General features: G+C 41.7%; 1 protein-coding gene across 1 annotated transcript; it reads left to right on the top strand.

The window, feature by feature from the left end:
• Positions 1 to 824: 824 nt before the first annotated feature.
• On the top strand, positions 825 to 22,791 carry LOC139583999 (wee1-like protein kinase 1-B). Its single transcript, XM_071415506.1, has 9 exons — positions 825 to 1,775; positions 4,759 to 4,970; positions 5,333 to 5,399; positions 5,591 to 5,763; positions 5,932 to 6,200; positions 7,139 to 7,326; positions 7,440 to 7,610; positions 19,601 to 19,746; positions 20,829 to 22,791. Exons 1-9 carry the CDS (start codon positions 1,293 to 1,295, stop codon positions 20,965 to 20,967), a joined length of 1,848 nt encoding a protein of 615 aa, XP_071271607.1. The 5' UTR covers positions 825 to 1,292; the 3' UTR covers positions 20,968 to 22,791.
• The last annotated feature ends 1,388 nt before the right edge of the window (positions 22,792 to 24,179 follow it).

The following is a 24,179-nucleotide window of genomic DNA, read 5'->3' as shown; positions in this document are numbered from 1 at the left end:
CACGCTACCGTCTTTTCAAAATAATACCTAATCTTTGGTTACCCACCGGAACGCCCATCTTTTGAAAACTCATGGGTCGTACCCATTGGCTGATGAGTAGGTAATCTCATCAACTGTTGCGGGAAGCACTGCACATTACGCGTGATAGGAGGAACAGTAAAACCATTTTTGTAAACATAGCTAGCTAGTGAATGATTTTTTGTGAAAATACACTTTTCTAGTTTGTAATGTTTTAAAATAGCCGATTCATTTCAGTTGCTGTGCCGCGCAGCCATTTTCCGCCGTAGCTAAAATAACTCGGTTAACTTGTAACAAAGATTTTTATAACTAAACCAAGAGACCACAGCTTGTCGTTTCCAATGGGAACAAATGAGTCATCGTGGGTAGAACAAGCAAAGAGGAGGGAAATAACAAGCACGCGCTAGTGATAGACTATTGGCGCGTGCTAGCAAATAACCGCATATTTCCGTTAGGGAACGCCTACTCTGGGAAGTGCGGATGTACAATAACTAAATTTGCCCTTGCACTCCTAAACAGCGCAATTTCTTTTTTAATTTTGTAAATGCTAAGGTCTACAAAACGTAGTCCACTCTGTTCATAACATATTGGAGTTTTAGTAACAGAAAACTGTATTTGGAGAATGTCGGCCAAAACCCATCTTGTTCCCACTTCTCCCAGTGGGCTTCCTCTCACTACCATAGTTGGTAGTGAGTGGAACCGAAAAACGGATGCTTCACATTTATACATCCTGTGAAATATCTGTCTCATTGTTCCATCTGTGCTTGTAACGTTAGCTAGTAGGAGTGGCCACGGCATGGGCGTCTAGCTAGATTTATATTAACGAACGTAGCAACGTATATACACGTATTCGGAACAAATTTATCAGATGAACATAGGCTTGCTAGTTATGTCAAATTTGCGATAAGTCAAGTTAACGACAAAGTGTTCGGAATGTAAGGTCTATGAGATCTCTGAGCAAGTTTGTTTACTTTTTGCCATACTTCTCGTTTGCTACAGTAGCTAATTTACTGTAGCTTGCTAGCTAATGTCAATTTTGCTTCGCGGCTAGCCGACGTCGGTTTGACTTTTCTGGTGCACAGTGACTCTTGATATCACACGCTAATAATCGTATTGTGATTGATACTGGTGGGTAGATCATTTAGCTAGTTAACGTTATAGTTGCATAGTAATTTACGCGGATTAGCTAACAGTTGAGTTGGTAACAATTTTTTTGTTAGCTAAATATAAACAACCAAATTTTTAAGAAGTGATAGCCAGGGTTTAAATGAAAAATGCAGCGTTACAGTTATCGTCGTCATGGAAGTTTATCTCCCAATGCCCGACCAATACGTCAAAAGTTACTGTTTGCACCGAACGATGAAGAATACGCCCCGATTGATGACGGCAACAGTACAGGAGACGTATCGGGTTTTACAGAAATGGACTCTCCAATGCGACTGGACAGTGTCGATATTAAACGACTCGAGGACAACAGCCCTCTGAATCGGACTGCGGATGATGTGGAACGGTGCCGGTGGGGCGAAGAAGGATTCCGTTATCCGTCTCACCTTCAACCCCCCATTAGCGTTATTTTCATTAAAGGCTCCCCGGCGTCACCACGGAAAAACTCTCAGGTGTACGGGAGTTCACCGGAGCGGTCATGCATTCAGGAAGACGGGGACTGCTCGAGCTCACCTATTCCAGACTGCCCCGACACACCTCAACATAAAACCTTTAAAAAACTATTCCTTTTTGATACTCCACACACACCAAAGGTTTGAGAACTTTTGATTCAGAAAACCTGCTATGCCATAGTAGCTATGTTTGCCAGTTTATGCATTTTCTAATATAAATTTCATGAAATGCATGATTTGTGCACCAATTGCCACTCTTGTTGAAAGTATGAAAATAAAACAACTAGCTTTCGAAAGAACTCACTTTTGTAGTGGTGTACAATTACATACACGTCAGTCAGCCTCATTGACCACGTTTACATACACACCAATACCCCGTTATTATTCGGTAAACTCAAATATTCTGTTTGAGTTGACGCGTATAAACATCATATCCTGTTTACAATAACCCGAAGAAGCTTGTCCCAGTTGTGCAAAACCCGAATAATATGCCTGAGAGATGCTGATCTTAGATGGGATACTGTGGCATGTAAACATCTTATCCCATTTACTCGTGTTTTTCGCTGCACAGGCAGTTTTGCATATCATGGGTGTTGTGATGTTTTCATCTGATTTTGTCAAACAAATCACTTCAGAACGTAGGCAACCTACAGTACAGAATTCCATAATTTATTTTGCTGATACTCTGTACTGGATCATATAGCCTACTGGCTACTTTCACTCCTAATTCATACAAGTTTCTGCTTATAATTTCCAACATTGGTAGGCCATATAATAATTTACGACATTTGGAAGGCTGTTTGTTTGTCAACTATAGTTAGATGCCTGCGTCTTCTCTTCTGTCATAACTTGTTGCCCCAGAAGACTAAAGAAAGTAGTGCTAACCAGAATGCATTAGTAATCTAGTTAACACTTGTAAAGTTGTCTGTTTTGTTTAGGAACAGTAGAGAAAACAGAATAACTCCAAAGCAGTGGAAAGATTTGTCCTGTATGAAATGTGATGGTGGTACTTGTAGAATTTTTAAGCCCTTAAGAGGGATATGCGCTACCATCTGCAATACTGTGCGCATGTAAACGTGGTTATTGAAACAGCAGTAAGGCTTTTGACCAAGGAGCCAGGGTTCCAGTCTGGAAACATGTTTATGACTGCCCCATAGAGAAGTCAAAGTAGAAAAGTCCTAATAGAGACACGTTAGTCATCACTTTAGTGCACAAAACATCCTTTGAATTACTCAAATTATTGTCGCCGTGGCCGATATTTTATTTTCCGACAATATTAACATTTTATGTTCATGCTCTGAGATGACCCCAGCTAGCCAGGGGAAGTGCCGGTTGCCTAGTTCATTTGAATGTTTTTGTGCTTCTACCCCTTTTTTCTCCCCAATTTCATGATACCCAATTGGTAGTTATAGTCTTGTCCCATCGCTGCAACTCCCCTACGGACTCGGGAGAGGCGACGGTCAAGAGCCATGCGTCCTCCGAAACACGACACTGCCAAGCCACGCTTCTTCTTGACACACTGCTCGCTTAACCCGGAAGCCAGCCGCACCAATGTGTCGGAGGAAACACCGTACAACTGCCGACCGAAGTCAATGGCCTGGCGCCCAGCCCGTCACAGGGAGTTGCTAGAGCGCAATGGGACTAGGAAATCCCGGTCGGCCAAACCCTATTCTATCCCGGACGTTGCTGGCCCAATTGTGCACCGCCTTATGGGTCTCCCGGTCACGGCCGGCTGTGACTCAGCCTGGAATCGAACCCAGGGCTGTAGTGACGCCTCAAGCATTGCGAAGCAGTGCCTTAGACCGCTGCGCCACTCTGGAGGCCCCGGTTGACTAGTTAAGCCCCAAAAAATGTTTTGACCTAAACCAAGAGACCACAGCCTGTCGTTTCCAATTGGAACAAATGAGCCATAGTGGGCAGAACAAACAAGGAGTGGGGCAGAGCCAAGCACGAGCTAGCGAGATCGTATTGGCATTTAGTAACATCTGCATATTTCCGTTAGGGAACGCCTACTCGGAAAGGCGCGTGTGCAGTAACTCAATTTGCCTTTGCACCTTCTAAACAACGCAATAAAAAATTTACAACAAAAACATTTGCAAAGGGTGAAGTCTACAAACCTTAGTCCACTGTGTAAATAACAGATTCTAGTTTTGGGAACAGATCTGTATTGAGATAAAATGTTTCATCGACGAGAAAATCCATCTCGTTCCATCTTCTCCCATTGCCCGCCAGTGGGCTTCCTCTCACTGCCATATTTGGTAGTGAGTGGAAACGCCAAGCGGATGCTTCACATTTAAACATTCAGTGAAATATCTGTCTCATTATTTTGTGGTTAAGCTGTCCAGGTGCTCTGACAGAGTTCTTGGCGCGTGTTCGCTGTCTTTCCAGTGCGCACCAAGTTCTAGTGCGCAAGCGGCGTAATCGATGTAAGAAAGATGGCAGCAACCACGAAACGCGAATGTGAGTAGATTACGTTGAAAACCAAGGTCAGCCATCTTGGAGGCAGTCTCTCCATTTCTTATTATACCTCAGTGCTTTTGACAGCAGCATGTCTTTTGACTGATTTGAAACCTTTGGGAATGTTAGTCATTAGTGACGCCCAATAATAGTAGTCACGCCTATTGTCCCAATTTTTGTAGTGACGTAGTACTGTACAATTGCATAACAACAGGTTGGCAGCATGACATAATGACTCATTGAAACTTTAAACGTTTAAAAAAATGAATAGGCAGCTGTTAATGGAATAATAGTAACGCCCACATTTGTACAGGTAATACTGTACAATTACATAACAGCAGGCTGACAGCTAGCCAAATGACTGATTGAAACTTAACATTTTCAAAAATGTAACGGTAGTTGTTGTTGGAATAATACTAAAGGCCCAGTGACCTATATTTATTTTATATATATATATATATCTCGTCAGTCAGATTCCAAGTTAGACATCAGTATTTACATTGAAAGGCATATTTTGATTTTCACTTCAATTTCACTTCAACTTTACTCAATTAGTTATTTATATGTGATAATGTTATTTCAATTCATTAAGGGTATTTTAACTTGATCAAAAGGCTTGTCTAAGTGTCTCGACATGTCTTGAATATGTTAATTATGTCATTTGCAGAGTTTGCTGAACAAAGCCAGAACTGCCAGCTCAGCGTCCTCAAGTAGGAGGGTAGCCCTCTTCGGGAATGTAGAATCCACAGGAAAATCTGGTCCGGACAGCAGGAGAAGCCAGGCCCCTTTGGTCAACATCAACCCCTTCACCCCCGAATCCCTCCTCATCCAGTCTGCCACTCAACAGAGGAACAGCAGAAAGAGGGCACACTGTAACGAGTATGTCACTCATTAAGCATTGGTAGAATGTAGGACTTTATTTTTTCCCAACTAAGTATTGGATTATCTAGCAATATAACTTAGTCCAATTTTCAACAGACTATTTGAACACTTATGTTTTTATCTTATTACGTGATACCTGAATGTGTCCGTATGTCGGTACACACAGATCGTAGCCCATTGTTATTTCTAGCCTGGTTCGTTAAATCCGTTGACAATCATGAGTACGGCAAAAGTCTGGCAGGAAACCAAGACCCCATCATGGTCACTAATGAACTCTGCTGTGTGTGTGTGAAGGCTTCAGTGCTACCCATTGGTGTGTAGAATGTGCGCTAACAAGCTCTTTGTCTCATCTTATTCAGCTCCTGTGGTGAGGACATGGAGGTGAGTGATGCTGAAACAGAGGAAGAAGTCCGTCTTCCACCAAAGGTAGTTATTTTCTTGTCCTGATTTCTTTACAGCATTGTGGTCATGTTATTTTGTCCCATCAGCAAAGCTCTCAACCTAAAGTGCATTTGCGCATATGCAGTTAAATGGAGTCTATTGTGAGATAACGATAACATGGTGTAACTATATATTATTTGGATTAATATGATTCTCTATTCACTCTCTATCCTCAGAGAATAACCATGATGGAGAGCAACATGAATTCCAGGTATGCCTCAGAGTTCCACGAGCTGGAGAAGATCGGCTGTGGGGAGTATGGTGCAGTCTTCAAGTGTGTGAAAAGACTGGATGGCTGCGTGTACGCAATCAAGTGTTCAAAGAAGCCCCTGGTAGGGTCTGTGGATGAGTAAGTTGGAGTTGATCTATTGCATATGGACATTTTCTGAAGTCAGTCTCGAGACTTAAAGCTGGCAATAGCGAGATGTCATATCCACAGTCTAACAGGCACAGTAAACATCAAACTTGAAGAAATGCCAAATCTTCCCACATCTATACTTCCCTCCTCCCACCATAGGCAGAACGCCCTACGGGAGGTGTACGCCCACGCCGTGCTGGGCCAGCACCCTCATGTGGTGCGCTACTACTCGGCCTGGGCTGAGGATGACCGCATGCTCATCCAGAACGAGTACTGCAACGCTGGCACCCTCTCGGACGTCACGGCCAAGAACTACCGGCGGCTCAGCTTCCTGTCAGAGCTGGATCTGAAGGGCCTTCTGCTGCAGGTGACGCGCGGCCTCAAGTACATCCACTCGTCCTCACTGGTCCACATGGACATCAAGCCTAGTAAGTACCACTGAGGGGAAAGCATGAACCTTTTGTATCAGGAGATGAATTGGGATTAAAACAAATTGTTTAACTTTTTAACAGCTAGTAAGAGAAACCAGCGCACTGCTCTTGCTCGTGTCAAATTGTTTTCGAGTTACATTGTTTTACAGCAGGAACTCTTGTGAAACACATCCCTAATTCAATGCTTAATGCAATTTGTTTGATGTGTTTTTGTTTTAGTCATTGGTTAGTTTCCATCCAATTGGCGACAGATTTTCATGCGATTATTAAAAAATCTGCATAAAAACAATATGCGTGTTTTCCCACCAGAGATGTAATTACATCAAATTGACTTGTTGCAGATAAAAGGCTGTGCATGATGACGTAGTGCACATAAATACTTTTTGGGTGTTAAATTACCATGTACACACAAAAAAATACAAGTTAAATGGGTTTTCATCGCATTTTCAACTCTACTGATGGTTTTGTCACAATTATTTTTTTTGAGTGTTATATAGCGACTGAGACCACTCTAGTATTGGCACGTGCGCTTCAGCGCTATCTGTGCTGATTGATTGTCACCGGAATAAGATCCTTAATATTTATTGGAAAGGACCATCAAGATCATCACCTTGCACTTTCACCACCCTGTGACGGTCATCATCCTTTAATTTAATCTGTAGCCTAATAAACTGCATGCTTTTCCCAACTAGTCATAGTAGCAGAACCACACGTGATTGTGTGACTCCAAGTTTACTCCGCATAATTAAATTTTACCGACAAGATCCCACCTTCTCTAGCGTTTTTTATTTTGTCGACATTTGGAAGTTTACCGGGAAATGTTCTGTTTTCATCAGGCCTGTTATTATTCTTTTTTCTCGACCTGTACTTTACCCGCATAAAAAGGTTGGCTGGAAACCTGGTTAGAAAACTAATTTCCGTATTGTCTCTTTCAGGCAATATTTTTATCTCACGCAAGACGGTTGGTAGTGTAGTAGACGTGTGTGACGAGGAGGACGAAAAGGATGGACTGGCCACCAGTGTCGTGTACAAAATAGGGGACCTTGGCCACGTGACGAGGTTAAACAATCCTCAAGTTGAGGAAGGTGACAGCAGGTTCCTGGCAAACGAAGTCCTTCAAGAGGTGAGTGTTCTCTCCAGGAGAAACTTAACAGATTCTCCCTGGCTAAAGTGTAGTATTTGATAATTAAAATGGTTCTCTACAGCTTCCCTAATCACGTCAAGTTTTTCTCCCAGGACTACAGCAACTTGACAAAGGCAGACGTCTTTTCCCTGGCCCTGACTGTGATCAGTGCCTCTGGGGCGGAGCCTATGCCCAGCAATGGGGACAAGTGGCACCAGATCCGTCAGGGAAAACTCCCACCTATCCCACAAGTTCTCTCTCAGCAATTCCTGAGTCTACTCAAGGTAAGAACTATATTAGCCTTTCCTAGTCTATCGGGCCTGCGCAGCCGGAAGTCCATTTAGCGCGAGTGCACTGTTGCAAGCCGGCGATGTACCTCTGGCTGGACTGCATCTTAACTACCCACACATGCTGCATATAGGTTGGCTTGCGTTTGGGAACTCCTGGCTTAAGCACACTTGAATAATAACATGTGATCATTAATTTACTGTTTGGTAAAATGTCCATATACAGGCTACAGGTCTTAACTGTCTTGCTAGACCCCTTGAGTTTTTCCATATTTTGTTACGTTACAGCCTTATTCGAAAATTTATTAAATACATTTTTCTCATCAATCTACACACAACACCCCATAATGACAAAGCAAAAACAGGTTTTTAGAGGCACAGATCTGGGGAATGGTACTGAAAAATGTCTGCAGCATTGAAGGTCCCCAAGAACAAATTGGCCTCCATCATTCTTAAATGGAAGAAGTTTGGAACCACCAAGATTTTTCCTAGAGCTGGGCGGGCCAAACTGAGCAATCGGTGGAGACGGGCCTTGTTCAGGGAGGTGACCAAGAACCCGATGGTCACTCTGACAGAGCTCTAGAGTTCCTCTGTGGAGATGGGAGAACCTTCCAGAAGGACAACCATCTCTGCAGCACTCCACAAATCAGGCCTTTGTGGTAGTGGCCAGACGGAAGCCACTCCTCAGTAAAAGGCACATGACAGCCTGCTTGGAGTTTGCCAAAAGGCACCTAAAGGACAAACCAGTTTTTGGTTTGTCATTATGGGGTGTTGTGTGTAGATTGAGGGGGGGAAATTATGTAATCCATTTTAGAATAATGCTGTAACATAACAATGTGGAAAAGTCAAGGGGTCTGAGTACTTTCCGAATGCACCGTATAGGCTACTCGTTGAAGAGATTTGCCAGCGGAGATGCGTGAATTGCGCAAAAAGGGAACAGTGAAGAAGAACGATGTGTACATTTGAATTTAATATATTCGGCTATATATTATAGGCCTGCTAAAGTGAATCTAGGTGGCCACCTGTGCTATAGGTAACCCTAAAAGACAGAGGGGGAAAAAAGGTTTGGCCGAAGTTCACCCTTATCAGTAAGTGGTGCCACAGATAACTCACTCAAATGAAAATGTTGTGTCAACATAACTACCCATTGCTTCACAAAAATGTATTAATTGCTGATCATTATGCTACGGACAGGTTGCGCGCCTGTTTCTATTTTCTAATGGTCAATTTCATCTTCACAGCTATCTCTATATCCCCCTTAACTTTCCTCGTCAATTTATATGATGGGCTACATTGGTTTAGCATTATCCTATAATGTAGATTTTTTTTAAATCTTGGGCTGGGCAATATGGACAAAATATCATATGTGTAATATTGTTGATGGTAATTTGTTGAATAATAAAAGTTCTAAATATGATTTGAGTTGTTCATGACCATAGGGTGGTAATACGTAAATTATTAGTGATATCTTTTTGTAATTTTTACAATGCATGATATATCTGTAGGCATATCAGTATCGGCCGATATTAGCTAAAATGACATCGGCATCGTCTCTATTTCTAGTTTAACGGCGATGTGGAAAAACCGATGCCAAAGCTGACGTGCATACCTAATATAAAACGTAGGTGGATGGCGTAATGCCGCCATGAAAACTACAGCACTACACGTGCAACACAGCATTCCTAACCCAGCCCACAATGTCTGCTGTGTGGTTCTATTTTGAAGTTTCAAAGGAAGATAACAAAAAAGCCATATGCCAACGTTTGTGCTGCTATTATTTCCACGAGGAGGGGAGAAAGTGAAATCTTTCAATACCACAAACCTAACTAGTCATTTGAAAGTGCATCACCCCCAGACGTTCAGCAACTACTTAGAACAAAAGCAGAAAAAAACTAAACGCACACTTCCGACAAGTTCAAGTCGAGCAGTCATTTTGAAAGAGTAAGAACATTTTCAGCGAGACAACTCAAATGCGAAATCCGTTAACGCCAAGATATTGGATTTCATTGCAACTGTTCTCTGTCGTGGATGATGTTGGCTTTTGCCGACTGGTCAAGCACCTCGAGCCCCAGTACACTCTACCAAGTAGGCACTTTTTCAGATGTTGCCCTTCTGGAGTTACACAGTATTGTTGAAACGCACATCCATGACCTACTTGCTATGGGCGTCACTGCTATTAGCTTCACGACTGACAAAGCTGTATTGCATGCTCAAGAATGTGCTGGTTCTCACACCGCTGCTGCCATTTCAATGGCATTTGAGAACATGTTTGAAACTAGGAAAATCCTCAAGAACAAAGTACACGCTGTGCTACGTGATAATGCACGTAACATGACAAAGGCTTTGAAAGAATGCGGAGACGCCAGTTTGCCGTGCATTGCACACACACTGCAACTGGCTGCGTTTGGCTGTGAACGAAGGTGTTTTGACCCATCTGACACAGTGGCAACCAGGAAGATAGTGGGTCATTTCTTTTTTAACACTCACCGCTAGCATAGCCTGCATGCAATACAGGAGCGGCTTCGAGTGAAAACTAAAAGGCAAGACGTTTCCACCAGTTGGAACAGTACTTGTTACATGATGGAGAGCCTTCTGGAACAAAAACGAGTGATTGGCGTGTACGCAGCCGACTGAGTTACCTGCAACAATCAGTACAAACCAGTGGACTCTCATTGAAACCATGAACACACACCTAGCTCTATTCGAACAACTGAATCGAGAAATAAGCTCATCACCTGCGTCTGCAGCAGACGTGATACCCTCTGTCATGGAATTGAAATGCCTGCTCAACAAAACTGCTGACAGACCGTGGGGTTAACTTGCAAAAGTACTGTACTAGAGACTGAACAAGCGATTCGGTTGCATTCTGAGCTTCTGTGTCGCCACGATGCTCAACGCTAGGTACAAGGACCGCTACTTCAATGCAGAAAAGAAACCGGGTTTACGTGAAATGTTACAGAGCTGGGCAAGATGGAAATGGACACAGTGACATTTAGGGCTGGGCGGTATACCGTATATTATGATATACCGATATTGATGAAGGGACCGGTTTGGGTTTCTACTTTACCTTCTATACTGGTATTTGAATGTTTGGTTTGTTAAATGTGATACGCCTTGTGTAATATACATTTTTATAGTTTACTTCACTGCTTGAGTCATCTCTCTCCACTCTTTCTCGCCATGCCACTTTCCACACAGACCTAGCCACGCCCCCTGTCACTCAAGGAGCACATTTGATGTTCCTCAACCATGAGACACTTGCGTTCAGTCTGATTGGTCAATGCAGCACATGCAACAATGTTGATGACAACAATGCTGTTTTCACTTTGCTTCTTAATATAAATCTACTAGCGTTCTATAATGACATAATTTTAATTAGTTGTCATCTCAAACAACACTGTGTTCAAAGTGCCCACTATTATATTCTAACCATAGAATTAGAATAGTCATTCTATTTCCATGATTCCAACAGTTGTTCTATTTTGCAAGTCAAATCGCAATTGCAACATTTGGTTAAAAGGAAGTCCTAGATTATTTCCCCATATCGTGCAGCCCTACGTGGCAGTGTGGAAATTCTCAATTGAGCAGTGGTGTAAAGTACTTAAGTAGTACTTGAAAGTATTTTTACTTGTGTTTTTTGGTATCTTTACTATTTTTATTTTTGACAACTTTTACTTCACTACATTCCTAAAGAAAATACTGTACTTTTTACTCCATTTTCCGTGACACCTAAAAGTACTCGATATATTTTGAATGCTTAGCAGGACAGGAAAATGGTCCAATTCACGCACTTGTCAAGCGAAGATCCCTGGTCATCTACTGCCTCTAATCTGGAGGACTCACTAAACGCAAATGCTTTGTTTGTAAATTATGTCTGAGTGTTGGTGTGCCCCTGGCTATCTGTAATTATAAATTTTTTTTAATAAGAAAATGGTGCCATCTGGTTTGCTTAATATAAGGAATTGGAAATGATTTGATACTTAAGTACATATGATCAATTACATTTACTTTTGATACTTAAGTATATTTAAAACCAAATACTTTTAGCCTTTTACTCAAGTAGTATTTTACTGGGTGACTTTCACTTTTACTTGAGTCATTTTCTATGAACGTATCTTTTACTCAAGTCTGACAATTGGGTACTTTTTCCACCACTGCAATTGAGTGCAGGAAATGCAGAAATGATAAGTGCTGAAATTTGTTTTTGGTTGAATTGAACAGTATAAAACAATCAGAATGTAGAAAGACTCATTGAAATCACTTAATGTATGTGTTGCCACCCTAGGATCACTCACTACTCATAAAGCAAATGTAGAACTGTAATTATTCAAAAACTAAAAATACCATCCTTTTAATTTTTTAAAAATTTATTTTTTAAGTACCGTGATATTGTGGCCATACCGCCCAGCCCTAGTGACAGTGCGCACAGAGGAAGAGGCCACGGACAGACAGAGCTGAAACTTCACTGCTTGACATGTATGATGAAATCCTGGTTGAGAATGAAACGACTGAACAACGAAACAGCACAGCAAGTACAGTGGGGCAAAAAAGTATTTAGTCAGCCACCAATTGTGCAAGTTCTCCCACTTAAAAAGATGAGAGAGGCCTGTAATTTTCATCATAGGTACACTTCAACTATGACAGACAAAATGAGATTTTTTTCCCCAGAAAATCACATTGTAGGATTTTTAATGAATTTATTTGCAAATTATGTTGGAAAATAAGTATTTGGTCACCTACAAACAAGCAAGATTTCTGGCTCTCACAGACCTGTAACTTCTTCGGTAAGAGGCTCCTCTGTCCTCCACTCGTTACCTGTATTAATGGCACCTGTTTGAACTTGTCATCAGTATAAAGTCACCTGTCCACAACCTCAAACAGTCACACTCCAAACTCCACTATGGCCAAGACCAAAGAGCTGTCAAAGGACACCAGAAACAAAATTGTAGACCTGCACCAGGCTGGGAAGACTGAATCTGCAATAGGTAAGCAGCTTGTTTTGAAGAAATCAACTGTGGGAGCAATTATTAGGAAATGGAAGACATACAAGACCACTGATAATCTCCCTCGATCTGGGGCTCCACGCAAGATCTCACCCCGTGGGGTCAAAATGATCACAAGAACGGTGAGCAAAGATCCCAGAACCACACGGGGGGACCTAGTGAATGACCTGCAGAGAGTTGGGACCAAAGTAACAAAGCCTACCATCAGTAACACACTACGCCGCCAGGGACTCAAATCCTGCAGTGCCAGACGTGTCCCCCTGCTTAAGCCAGTAATAATTTTGTCTGTCATAGTTGAAGTGTACCTATGATGAAAATTACAGGCCTCTCATCTTTTTAAGTGGAAGAACTTGCACAATTGGTGGCTGACTAAATACTTTTTTGCCCCACTGTATAATGAATGAAATAGGTTTTGATTAAGTTTTACCGGTAATGGGGACATGCATAAATGCCAACAAAATAATTTTTGATCAGTGTGTGTTTCAACTATTTAACTGTACTGCACCAATGTGTCGGAGGAAACACTGTTCAACTGATTACCGAATTTAGCCTGCATGTGCCTGGGCCGCTACAGGGAGTCGCTAGAGCGCGATGAGCCAAGTAAAGGCCCCCCCGGCCAATACTGAGCCAATTGTGCACCGCTCTATGGGACTCCCGGGGTACGAACCCCAGGCCATAGTGACACCGCAACGCTAATGCAGTGCCTTAGACCGCTGGACCACTCAGGAGGCCCAATTTTAAATGATTTCAATGGTGCTTTCTCTATTTATACCACGTGTAAAACTCATTCCACGGAGGGCCAAGTGTCTGCGGGTTTTCGCTCCTCACTTGTACTTGATTAGTAATTAGTGACCTTAATTCATCAAAGAACTTTCCTCACCTGGGTGTCTAGGTCTAAATTGAAGGGAAAAAACTAAAACCCGCAGACACTCCATGAAATGTGTTTGTCACCCCTGATTTGTACTGTTCAATCCAATTCCAAACAAAAGTAATTTTATGCATTTACATACATTTCTGTATTTCCTGCACTTTTATTATCATTTCCATTAGGGCTGTCCCCGACAAAAAAATCTTGGTCGACCAAGTCGTCTGTTCAATCGATCGGTTGAAATTTTTATTAAACAAATAAATAATCATATATACAGTTGAAGTCAGAGGTTTACATACATTAACTCGTTTTTCAACCACTCCACAAATTTCTTGTTAACAAACTATAGTTTTGGCAAGTCGGTTAGGACATCTACTTTGTGCATGACACAAGTACTTTTTCCAACAATTGTTTGACAAATTATTTCACTTATTTACTGTAACACAATTCCAGTGGGTCAGAAGTTTACGTACACTAAGTTGACTGTGCCTTTAAACAGCTTGGAAAATTCCAGAAAATTCCATGGCTTTAGAAGCTTCTGAAAGGCTAATTGACATAATTTGAGTCAATTGGAGATGTACCTGTGGATGTATTTCAAGGCCTACCTTCAAACTCTGCCTCTTTGCTTGACATCATGGGAAAATCAAAAGAAATCAGCCAAGACCTCAGAAATAATTTGTAGACCTCCAAGTCTGGTTCATCCTTGGGAGAAATTTCTAAATGCCTGAAGGTACCACGTTCATCTGTACAAACAATAGTACGCAAGTATAAACACCATGGGACCACGCAGCCGTCATACCGCTCAGGAAGGAGATGCGTTCTGTCTCCTAGAGATGAACATACTTTAGTGCAAAAAGTGCAAATCAATCCCAGAACAACAGCAAAGGACCTTGTAAAGATGCTGGAGGAAATGGGTACAAAAGTATCTATATCCACAGTAAAACGGGTCCTATATCAACATAACCTGAAAGGCCGCTCAGCAAGGAAGAAGCCACTGCTCCAAAACCGCCATTAAAAAAGACAGACTACGGTTTGCAACTGCACATAGGGACAAAGATCGTACTTTTTGGAGAAATGTCCTCTGGTCTGTTGAAACAAAAATAGAACTGTTTGGGCATAATGACCATCGTTATGTTTGGAGGAAAAAGGGGATGCTTGCAAACCGAAGAACACCATACCAACCGTGAAGCACGTGGGTGGCAGCATCATGTTGTAGGGGTGCTTTGCTGCAGGAGGCATTAATGCACTAAAAGCTGGAATAAATCATTCTCTCTACTATTATTCTGACATTTCACATTCTTAAAATAAAGTGGTGATCCTAACTGACCTTTGACAGGGAATTTTTACTGGGATTAAATGTCAGGAATTGTGAAAAACTTAGTTTAAATGTATTTGGCTAAGGTGTATGTAAACTTCCGACTTCAACTGTACACATCCTATATGTTAATCAAGTCAAGCACTGAGACACACAAATGACAAGGGCATCTGACTGCAATTGATCTGATTTGTGCTGGGCTCAGCCTTAATGCACTGTTAAAAAAAATATATATATATATATATATATATATATATGTATTACACCAAGTGACTGTGTGACAAGCACCCGTTGTCTCTCTCCTCCCTGCTGCAGCGACCACCATAGAACTTGAACAGCGTTTATTGTGCCATCCGTGTTGCTGAAGCTGCAACATAATTACAGCCATTTCTGACTGAAATGTTATGTTACCGAAATCCCCTAATTTTGTTCAGAAAAAACATTCCCTATTCCCTCAATCCTTTGCTGTCTTTACATGAAACATTTATGCATCGCATGCACGTGACCAATTGGGCCTGACCTATAGCATATCATAATCACATCAATAATTGGTTGTAACAAACTCTGAACATGTGACAGCAAAATGGATGCAGAGGACGTGGCAAATTAACTTGAAACGGGGGAATGTTTACTGGTTTCTCAGGAGGAAAAGGGGAAGTCTGTAGAGTAAATTTGACTAGAAAATACTGGCGCTCAAATAAAGGTTCCTCTGTCCAGTGTCTGTGTTCTTTTGCCTGTCTTAATCTTTTATTTTTATTGGCCAGTCTGAGATATGGCTTTTTCTTTGCAACTCTGCCTAGAAGGCCAGCATCCTGGAGTCAACTCTTTGCTGTTGACGTTGAGACTGGTGTTTTGAGGGTACTATTTAATGAAGCTGCCAGTTGAGGACTTGTGAGGCATCTGTTTCTCAAACTAGACACTCTAATATACTTTTCTTCTTGCTCAGTTGTGCACCGGGGCCTCCCACTCCTTCTATTCTGGTTAGAGCCAGTTTGCGCTGTTCTGTGACAGGAGTAGTACACAGCTTTGTACCACATCTTCAGTTTCTTTGCAATTTCTCGCATGGAATAGCCTTCATTTCTCAGAACAAGAATAGACTGACGAGTTTCAGAAGAAAGTTCTTTGTTTCTGGCCATTTTGAGCCTGTAATCGAACCCACACGCTGACGCTCCAGATACTCAACTAGTCTAAAGAAGGCCAGTTTTATTGCTTCTTTAATAAGCACAACAGTTTTCAGCTCTGCTAACATAATTGCAAAAGGATTTTCTAATGATCAATTAGCCTTTTTAAAATGATAAACGTGGATTAGCTAACACAACGTGCCATTGGAACACAGGAGTGATGGTAGCAGATAATGGGCCTCTGTACGCCTATGTAGATATTGCATAAAAAAATCTGCAGTTTCCAGCTACAATAGTCATTTACAACATTAACAATGTCTACACTGTATTTTGGATCAATTTGAGGTTATTTTAATGGACACTTATTTTCTTTCAAAAACAAAGACATTTCTAAGTGACCCCAAACTTTTGAACGGTAGTGTATATAAACAGTGCATTTGGAAAGTATTCAGACCCCTTGACTTTTTACGTTACGTTACAGCCTTATTTGAAAATGGAATAAATAGTTTTTTTCCTCATTTATCTACACACTACCCCATAATGACAAAGTATTAAGTCCCTTTACTCAGTGCTTTGTTGAAGAACCTTTGGCAGCAATTACAGCCTCAAGTCTCTTGGATATGACTCTACAAGCTTGGCACAGCTGTATTTGGGGAGTTTCTCCCATTCTTCTCTGCAGATCTTCTCAAGCTCTGTAAGGTTAGATCAGGAGTGTCGCTGCACATATATTTTCAGGTCTCCAGAGTTGTTTGATCGGGTTCAAGTGAGAGCGCTCAGGACATTCAGAGACTTGCGTTGTCTTGCCTGGAAGGTGATCCTTCGCCACAGTCTGAGGTCCTGAGTGCTCTGGAGACGGTTTATATCAATGATCTCTCTGTACTTTGGTCCGTTCATCTTTCCCTCGATCCTGACTAGTCTCCCAGTCCCTGCAGCTGGAAAACATCCCCACAGCATGATGCTGCCACCACCATGCTTCACTGTAGTCCGTAATCTTGGTTTCATCAGACCAGAGAATCCTGTTTCTCATGGTCTGAGAGTCCTTTAGGTGCCTTTCGGAAAATGACAAGCGGGCTGTATGTGCCTAATTTCCATCTATCCATTCTACCATAAAGGCCTGTTTGGTGGAGTGCTGCATAAATGGATGTCCTTCTGGAAGGTTCTCCACAGAGGAACTCTGTCAGAGTGACCATCAGGTTTGTGGTCACCTCCCTGACCAAGGCCCTTCTCCCCTGATTGCTCAGTTTGGCCAGGCGGCCAGCTCTAGGAAGAGTCTTGGTGGATCCAAACTTCCTCCATTTTAAGAATGATGAAGGGCGCTTTGTTCTTGGACCTTCAATGCTCCAGACATTTTTTGGTACCCTTCCCCAGATCTGTGCCTCAACACAATACTGTCTCGGAGCTCTACGGACAATTACTTCGACTTCATGGCTTGGTTCTGACATATACTGTCAACTGTGGGACCTTTATATAGTGAGGTGTGTGTGCATTTCCAAATCATGTCCAATACTACTTGATTGGTAAATTCAATTGAGAAAAATTTCAAGGATGATCAATGGAAACAGGATGCACCTGAGCTCAATGACTAGTCTCATAGCAAAGGGTCTGAATATTTTTTTACATTTGTATATAGTTTTATTTTATCAATTTTAGAATAAGGCTGTTTAACGTAACAAAATGTGAGAGAAGTGAAGGGGTCTGAATACTTTCCAAATGCACTGTGTGTGTATTGATGGCCTGCGTCTGAGGGAGGGAGCAGCGGTGAGGCTCCGCTCTACCTCCCGCCGCTGAGAAAAGGGGGCAGTCTTCCAGCTCATGGCAAAGCTCAAGTCGCAATGCATTATTTCTGCCTCACTCACCTCACGCACCAATGTTGTTACTCCTATAACCAGAGAAAGTGAAATATTCCTTGGTATTAAAAAAGACAGCCGCTAATAATAACAACGGAAGCTTATCGTCCACTAATTCATTGCAGCTGCAACGCTGGTTGTAGGGGGAATGTGCGTTTTATGGCTTATAAAAGTGTTGACCAAAGTGTTCTAAAATGGATTAAAATGTTTTTTTCCCTTATCAATCTACACACTACCCCATAATGACAAAGCAAAAACACTTTGCTCTTACACTTAGCAAGCTAGCTAGCCAGCTAAATAACGATTAGCATTAGCAGCTAACTAATTATTTTACCAGCACCTTGTTAAGAAAAAACAAAACTAGCAGATACACTAACTGGTAATTTATAGAATGCTTGTGGAAAGCAGCATTTCACTAACATTGTTACATCCATCTAACCATGCAGAGTGAAAGGCAAAGTGCTTGTGACTCCATGGTCGAACTGCTCTGTCCTTGAGTGACGGCAGGGCTTGGTGTGGTTAACAGCATGCAGGAGGAGAAGGAGATGACTCATGTAGCAAACAATTAAACTATAAAAACGGACATTATACCAGCCGGAGTTATCTTTAACATTTAACAAACCAAACAATTAAATACTGTTATAGAAGGTCAAGTAAAATCTCAAACTGGGCCATGCAACAATACTGGTATATAGTAAAATACAGTATACCACCCATCCCTAATTTGAAGTTAAGGCAAGGTTGATACATTTTTGGTAAAGGACAAATGTGATTTGCTTATGTGTCTGACTGGGATGCGCTGCAGCGGCTTTGATTGATGGGTCCTTTCTGGTGGGTGGGTGTGCGTGCGTGCGTGCATGAGTTTACTAATTCTCTATGTCCATTCAGAAAGTTTCCTAAAATAAGCCTAGCGTCTGGACTTCATCTCTTTAATCCGATAGAAAAAAAGGTCTTGCACATATGCTGAGCCTGCAACGAGAAATGACAACAGGTGTCAGTTTTGTGTTTCCTCTCTTGTTAATTGGGGTGCAACTGAATGAAACGTAGACGAGCTCCTTTCATGATTCATCCTATTGGATGCATAGCCTTATACCCTAATATTTTCAGTCGCATGTTTTTCCAGTAGTATATGATTTCTCTCATTAATGCGTCCTCCTTAGCCACTTTGAACAACATATTGCCACAGAGAATGACCGCAGCAGCGTTGGTGACGTTATGCGAATTGTTCGGAAAGGTGGAGGGGGGGGGGGGGGAGCATTGGACTTGAATGGTTTAGTGCGTCAATCGGAATCCTGTATTTAAAAAAAATAAATAATAATAATTACCCTCCAATCTGAAATGTCTTAATTTGTATATTAGACTAATATTTAGAGGTAATAAATAACTGAATAATGACGTTCTACTGATAACTAAGTGTAATAGTAAAGTCGCAGAGAAAAGCCATGCTTCTTGTATACATGGGAAATGTTGTCATTAAAATCTTCAAATGTAATGATATAAAATATCGGCCTCCTTGACCCACAAATCGGTATGGTTATCAGCCCCAAAAAAATCCATATTGTTCGTTCTCTACCTATACGTTTCTGTACCACTGCCCTTCAGTGGTGCTCACTGTCCTTGTGTAAGAGAAAATGGTGAAGCTGTGTGATATTGACAGGGATACAGTTAATTTGAAGTAAGCATTCACGGTCAAGTCTACACCTGTTGTATTCGGTGCATGGGATAACAATTTTATTTGTTTGAACTGTGCTCTCAAACATCCATTGGATTGTGTTAGCCTATTCATTATTGCTAGCTAGTACTAATCTTTTTTTTTCCTCCTTCACCCTGCAGCTGATGATCCACCCTGACCCCGCCAGGCGGCCATCCACCTTTGACCTTATCAAGCACCCGGTGCTGTTGACGGCAGCTAGAATGAGTGCCGACCTGCTCCGTGTGGAACTCGACGCAGAGAAGTTCAAGAACGCCCTGCTTCAGGAGTAAGTACAGAATGGCACTGAAACAACGATCGAATGTAGCATAATGGTTTTCCTGGAAGGTTGCTGTTTTTGTCAACATACTAAAGGCAGTGGTTAGCTCGTTTTTGCTCTTGCTTTTACATCGGCATACAGAGGCAAGTTTTTTTAAGGAGCGGAATAGCCTACAACCTGTCAGACAGTGTGTGAACAGCCTCTCAAAAGAGCTGATACTGGAGTGAAGTGTGCTTTTTGTAAGCCCAGTCAGTGTGTGCAACATAATTCTAAATGCAATTGCGTTTTAAACAGTTTTTTGATTGCCACGATATTTAAAAATAGCTGCTATTTATATTTCTTAATCACGACTCATAATTAAAGTGCGCTTTCCATTTGAGTGTATAGGCTACAGTCAGTGGTAAGCAGGCTATCAGCGTGTCACCCACCACTGCAGTATGAGCTTGAGGCAGTATAATTCTTTTAAACCTGAGCAGTGTACTTTACTTCAAATAATGAGGCGCGTCTTACCTTGCTTCATAGTAGCCTAGCCAAAATCCAACCATAGCAACGTGGAGGGAATTATTTTATAAAGACTTCCTCGTGCCATTAAGCAGCATTTCTCTCCTGTTCTATTGGTTTTCATATCAACTTTCTTTCGTTGTCCAGAAGCCAAAGGCACAATCCTAGTCATACTAACAACCCATCCTAGTTGTTGCTATTGGATTCCCCCTCTAAGTTTCTAACACAACTCACATTAGGGGAATTGTTTAAAACAGTGTTTTCCCGCTAATTGCATTTTGGCAAATGTTTTGAAAAATGAAGTTTTATTAGCTGCTTCATTACAGGAGTTGCATGTTCAATAATAGGCTCTATAGCCTTTTGAATGTAAAACGATAGGCTTGCTATTTTTGCATGTTTCCATTTAAATTCTTAATGAAACATGTCAGTTCCTTGTATGCATGCATAGTATTTTTTGTTTGTCACCTAATTTTACTGTTTGGAAAATGTTTTTACCAGTTAACAAGGGTCTGTTAGTCTGCAGCAGAATTTACAAAAATGTGCATCCCTAATTCAGGGTTTGTCTAACTGTTCTACATTGCTTTCCCCAGGGAGCTGAAGAAGGCCCAGATTGAGACAACTGCAGCTGAGGAGAAAGTTCTGACCTGCTCCATTGTCCAGTCCAACCCCAAAACCTACAGATTGGTCGGAAAGAAGATGAACCGCTCAATGAGCTTGAACATTTACTGAGACTGACTCAAACACAGATCCCCCTGAGTGACGAGCAATAATGGTGCTGGATCATGGACTGAAAACAAATATCTTGAGTTTCCGACGACGTATTCTGTTCGATCCAAGTGGCGTGGATTCTACTTAAGGCAGTGGTCACCAACCTTTTCTGGGTCAAAATGCAAGCTGTGATTTACCGCGCAGATATTTTTTATATTTTTTATTTGACTTTAAAACGTATTAAGCCTATGCAACATTAACCAATTGAAAACAGTTCTGTAACAATTAGGTTTGTGCAGTAGTCTATCGGCCCAATTCATTATCACTGCAAATTGGCTATGCTTGAATTGCCCTGCCAAGGTTCTCAGACCATTTTGAAATGTGGTATATGATCACGCTGGTAATAGACAAGCCGTTAATAAGGCAAGCTTATCAGAACACTTTGCTGCACTCGTTCATTGCAGCATGAATGGAAGTAGGGAGAACGTGCATTTTATGGCTTATAAAAATGTGGAACAAAGTGTTGACGGTGCTGAATAACAACTTAAACATGAACTTACTCAGAAAAAAACAACTCTTTGATGTATTCGTTCTCTAGTCATGGTTTTAAAACTTCCGAAATCTCACAGTATCAACTTTTTGTGCGTTCAAGGTTTATTTTTACAGTGTGTTTCGATGAAACAGCAGACAGTGATCTGAGCTATCTGATCGGCCAGTGGTAGGCCTATAGGTGCTGTTGATTTGCTCTCTGGGCCTGCCGGGTAGGTGGAGTTCTACCTTCAGACATGAAATGGGAACACTTCGCCTTCCCGGCTCTATGGCTGCTGAATCAAGTGCACCTACTGCCAACAGCACAAAGAAAAATAGGAACGCAAGGCTTTATCGTTTTTTTTTTACAGAAATGTTTGGCGCTCGACTAGGAATGCCTTGGAGATCGACCAGTCGATCCAGCCAAATGGGCCTCATTTCCACTGGTCACACGGGACTTTACCCTGTCTCAATGCTGTGGGTGGGCCTGCTTTGTCCAACTCTGAGACTGAGACTTTGCCATACTCAATCAGTACTGACTTGTCAAACAGTCAGTTCTGTAGGAAGACTTGGCCCTTTCAATCAAATTGCCAGTAATCCTGGTGGTGAACTTCTCGTTCCTTACTGTACCTATTCTTTGTCAGCCCCAAGTCTAAGTAGATTGGCGAAGCTCTCCACTGTAGTCCCTGCACTTCCTTGAAAGCCTAGTCTTGCTCTTTGTTGGAGAGGAGCACAGAGAAGCCCTTCTCAGTGTGTGAATGTAGCAGACCACAGATGTGCGCACCTTACTGCCTGATGTCAGCCATCCGAAGTTCTGGATCTGACAACGCTTTTATTTAAGAGCACTTTGAAGGCAACGGGGGAACTTGCCACACACAACCTGCTGCTATTCATGTTTGTCAGTGTTCAAGGGTGTTGATGGATTTTTTTTCTCCAATTGGGGTAGTTTTAAATCATTGCTATGAAGTTCACCTATGATCATATTTTGTGTACCATTAAATATATACTTTTGAAGAAATGTTCACTTTTTTTTTCTTCTGAGTCTAAATGGATCATGCAATACATGTAAGAAAAGTGTGTGTATCAAACCTGTTTTAAAAAATGTTTTACTTTCATTGCCAATATTACAACTGGTACATTTATAGCCGACAACCCTGCCTGTGTTGCATTAAAACAATCATTGTTCTGTAGGTTCACCTGTTTTGTGACGATGAATTGCCTTTTTATTTTACTGTCACTGTAAGGAGCCTGTTTAACATTGCTAAAGGGTATTACTTATAGCCTGTATTTTCTTTTAATAAATTCTTATCAAATGCATTTTTCATTCATCTCACTTTATATTACAGAAAACTGTGTATGCCCCTTAAGTACTATACAACCATGGACAGGAAAATAGTAAGCTATGGTCTTGCCTATTGTATATTTAAGCGATAAGGTCTACGGAGATATGGTATATGGCCAATATACTGTGGCTAAGGGCTGTTCTTAAGCACGACAACACGGACTGCCTGGATACAGGCATTAGCTATGTCCAGTCATAGATTTAGCCAGTGGTAACTTGTTGAATAGACACTGGCTTGAGTGCAGTTTTGACCAATCAGCATCCAGGATTTGACCCACCCCTTGTATAATAGCCAACTTATTTAGGACTGCAAAAGTAAATGTTTGGCATAACCATGTTATACAGTCTAAAAACCACAGCTTTCAGCCAATCAGCATTCATGGATCGAACCACCTGGTTTATAATTAAGCAATAAGGCCCAAGGGGGTGTGGTATGGCCAATATACCACAGCTATGTGCTGTATCCAGGCGCTGCCTTGTATAAGAACAGCCCATAGCTGTGGTATATTGGCCCTATACCACAAACGACTGAGGTGCCTTATTGCTATTATAAACTGGTTACCAACGCAATTAGAAGATTAAAAATAAATATTTTGTCATAAGTAAGGAATGGTATGGTCTGGTACAGCGTCCTGGCAAAATAAGTAGTAGGGGTATAGTAGTAGTAGTAGTAGTAGTAGTAGTAGTAGCGGTACCCGTGTTGTGCCGAAAATCTCCCCCCTGCCAGAATTCTCTCCCCCCCCCCCTTTGCGTGAACGCGCACGCACTCATTTCTTCATAGCTGTGACTTGCTTGCTAGTTGAGATTTCGGATCACGTTAGGCTGCGTTTCATTTTTGTTTTGTTGGTTTGATATGAGCGGCTGAAACTGAGACGCGAGCAGACAGCAGTGGAGGCATTCATTCTGGCCTAATGACAATCGCCAAATGTCTTTACACTTTTTTGGTGTTTTGTGTAACAGATGTCTCTTTCCATTCACCACTTTGTTTGGAGGCGTGCAGTATGTTGTGAGTGGAGGAACGTGTGCGGGTAGCCTAGTAAAGGAGCCCTTTGAAGTGAATGTTTGAAAATCAGATGAAAGCATGTAGTGTTAAAGGACAACTATTTATGATTAGCCCCAAAGAGATATCATTGAATTAATAGGGATTCTAAATATAATTATATGATTAGGCCCCACGGCCGGCCTGCCCATTAGGCAGGATTGGGCAGCCTGCTAGAGTGGTAGTTTGACGAGGGCGGAATTTTCCGAGCTAAACTGTCCAAAACGCATCTCCAACAACACAACACCTCACATTATTCTGCACCAAAAACAATGATGACTTCTCTCACCCAGTGGCATTAGGGCTATATAGATGAGCGCTGAT

The sequence above is a fragment of the Salvelinus alpinus genome, chromosome 9 (genome assembly GCF_045679555.1).
Source record: "Salvelinus alpinus chromosome 9, SLU_Salpinus.1, whole genome shotgun sequence".
In the NCBI taxonomy this organism is placed as follows: Eukaryota; Metazoa; Chordata; class Actinopteri; order Salmoniformes; family Salmonidae; genus Salvelinus; species Salvelinus alpinus.
Note: the sequence above shows the minus strand (reverse complement) of the source record. Positions and strands in the feature narration are given on the sequence as shown.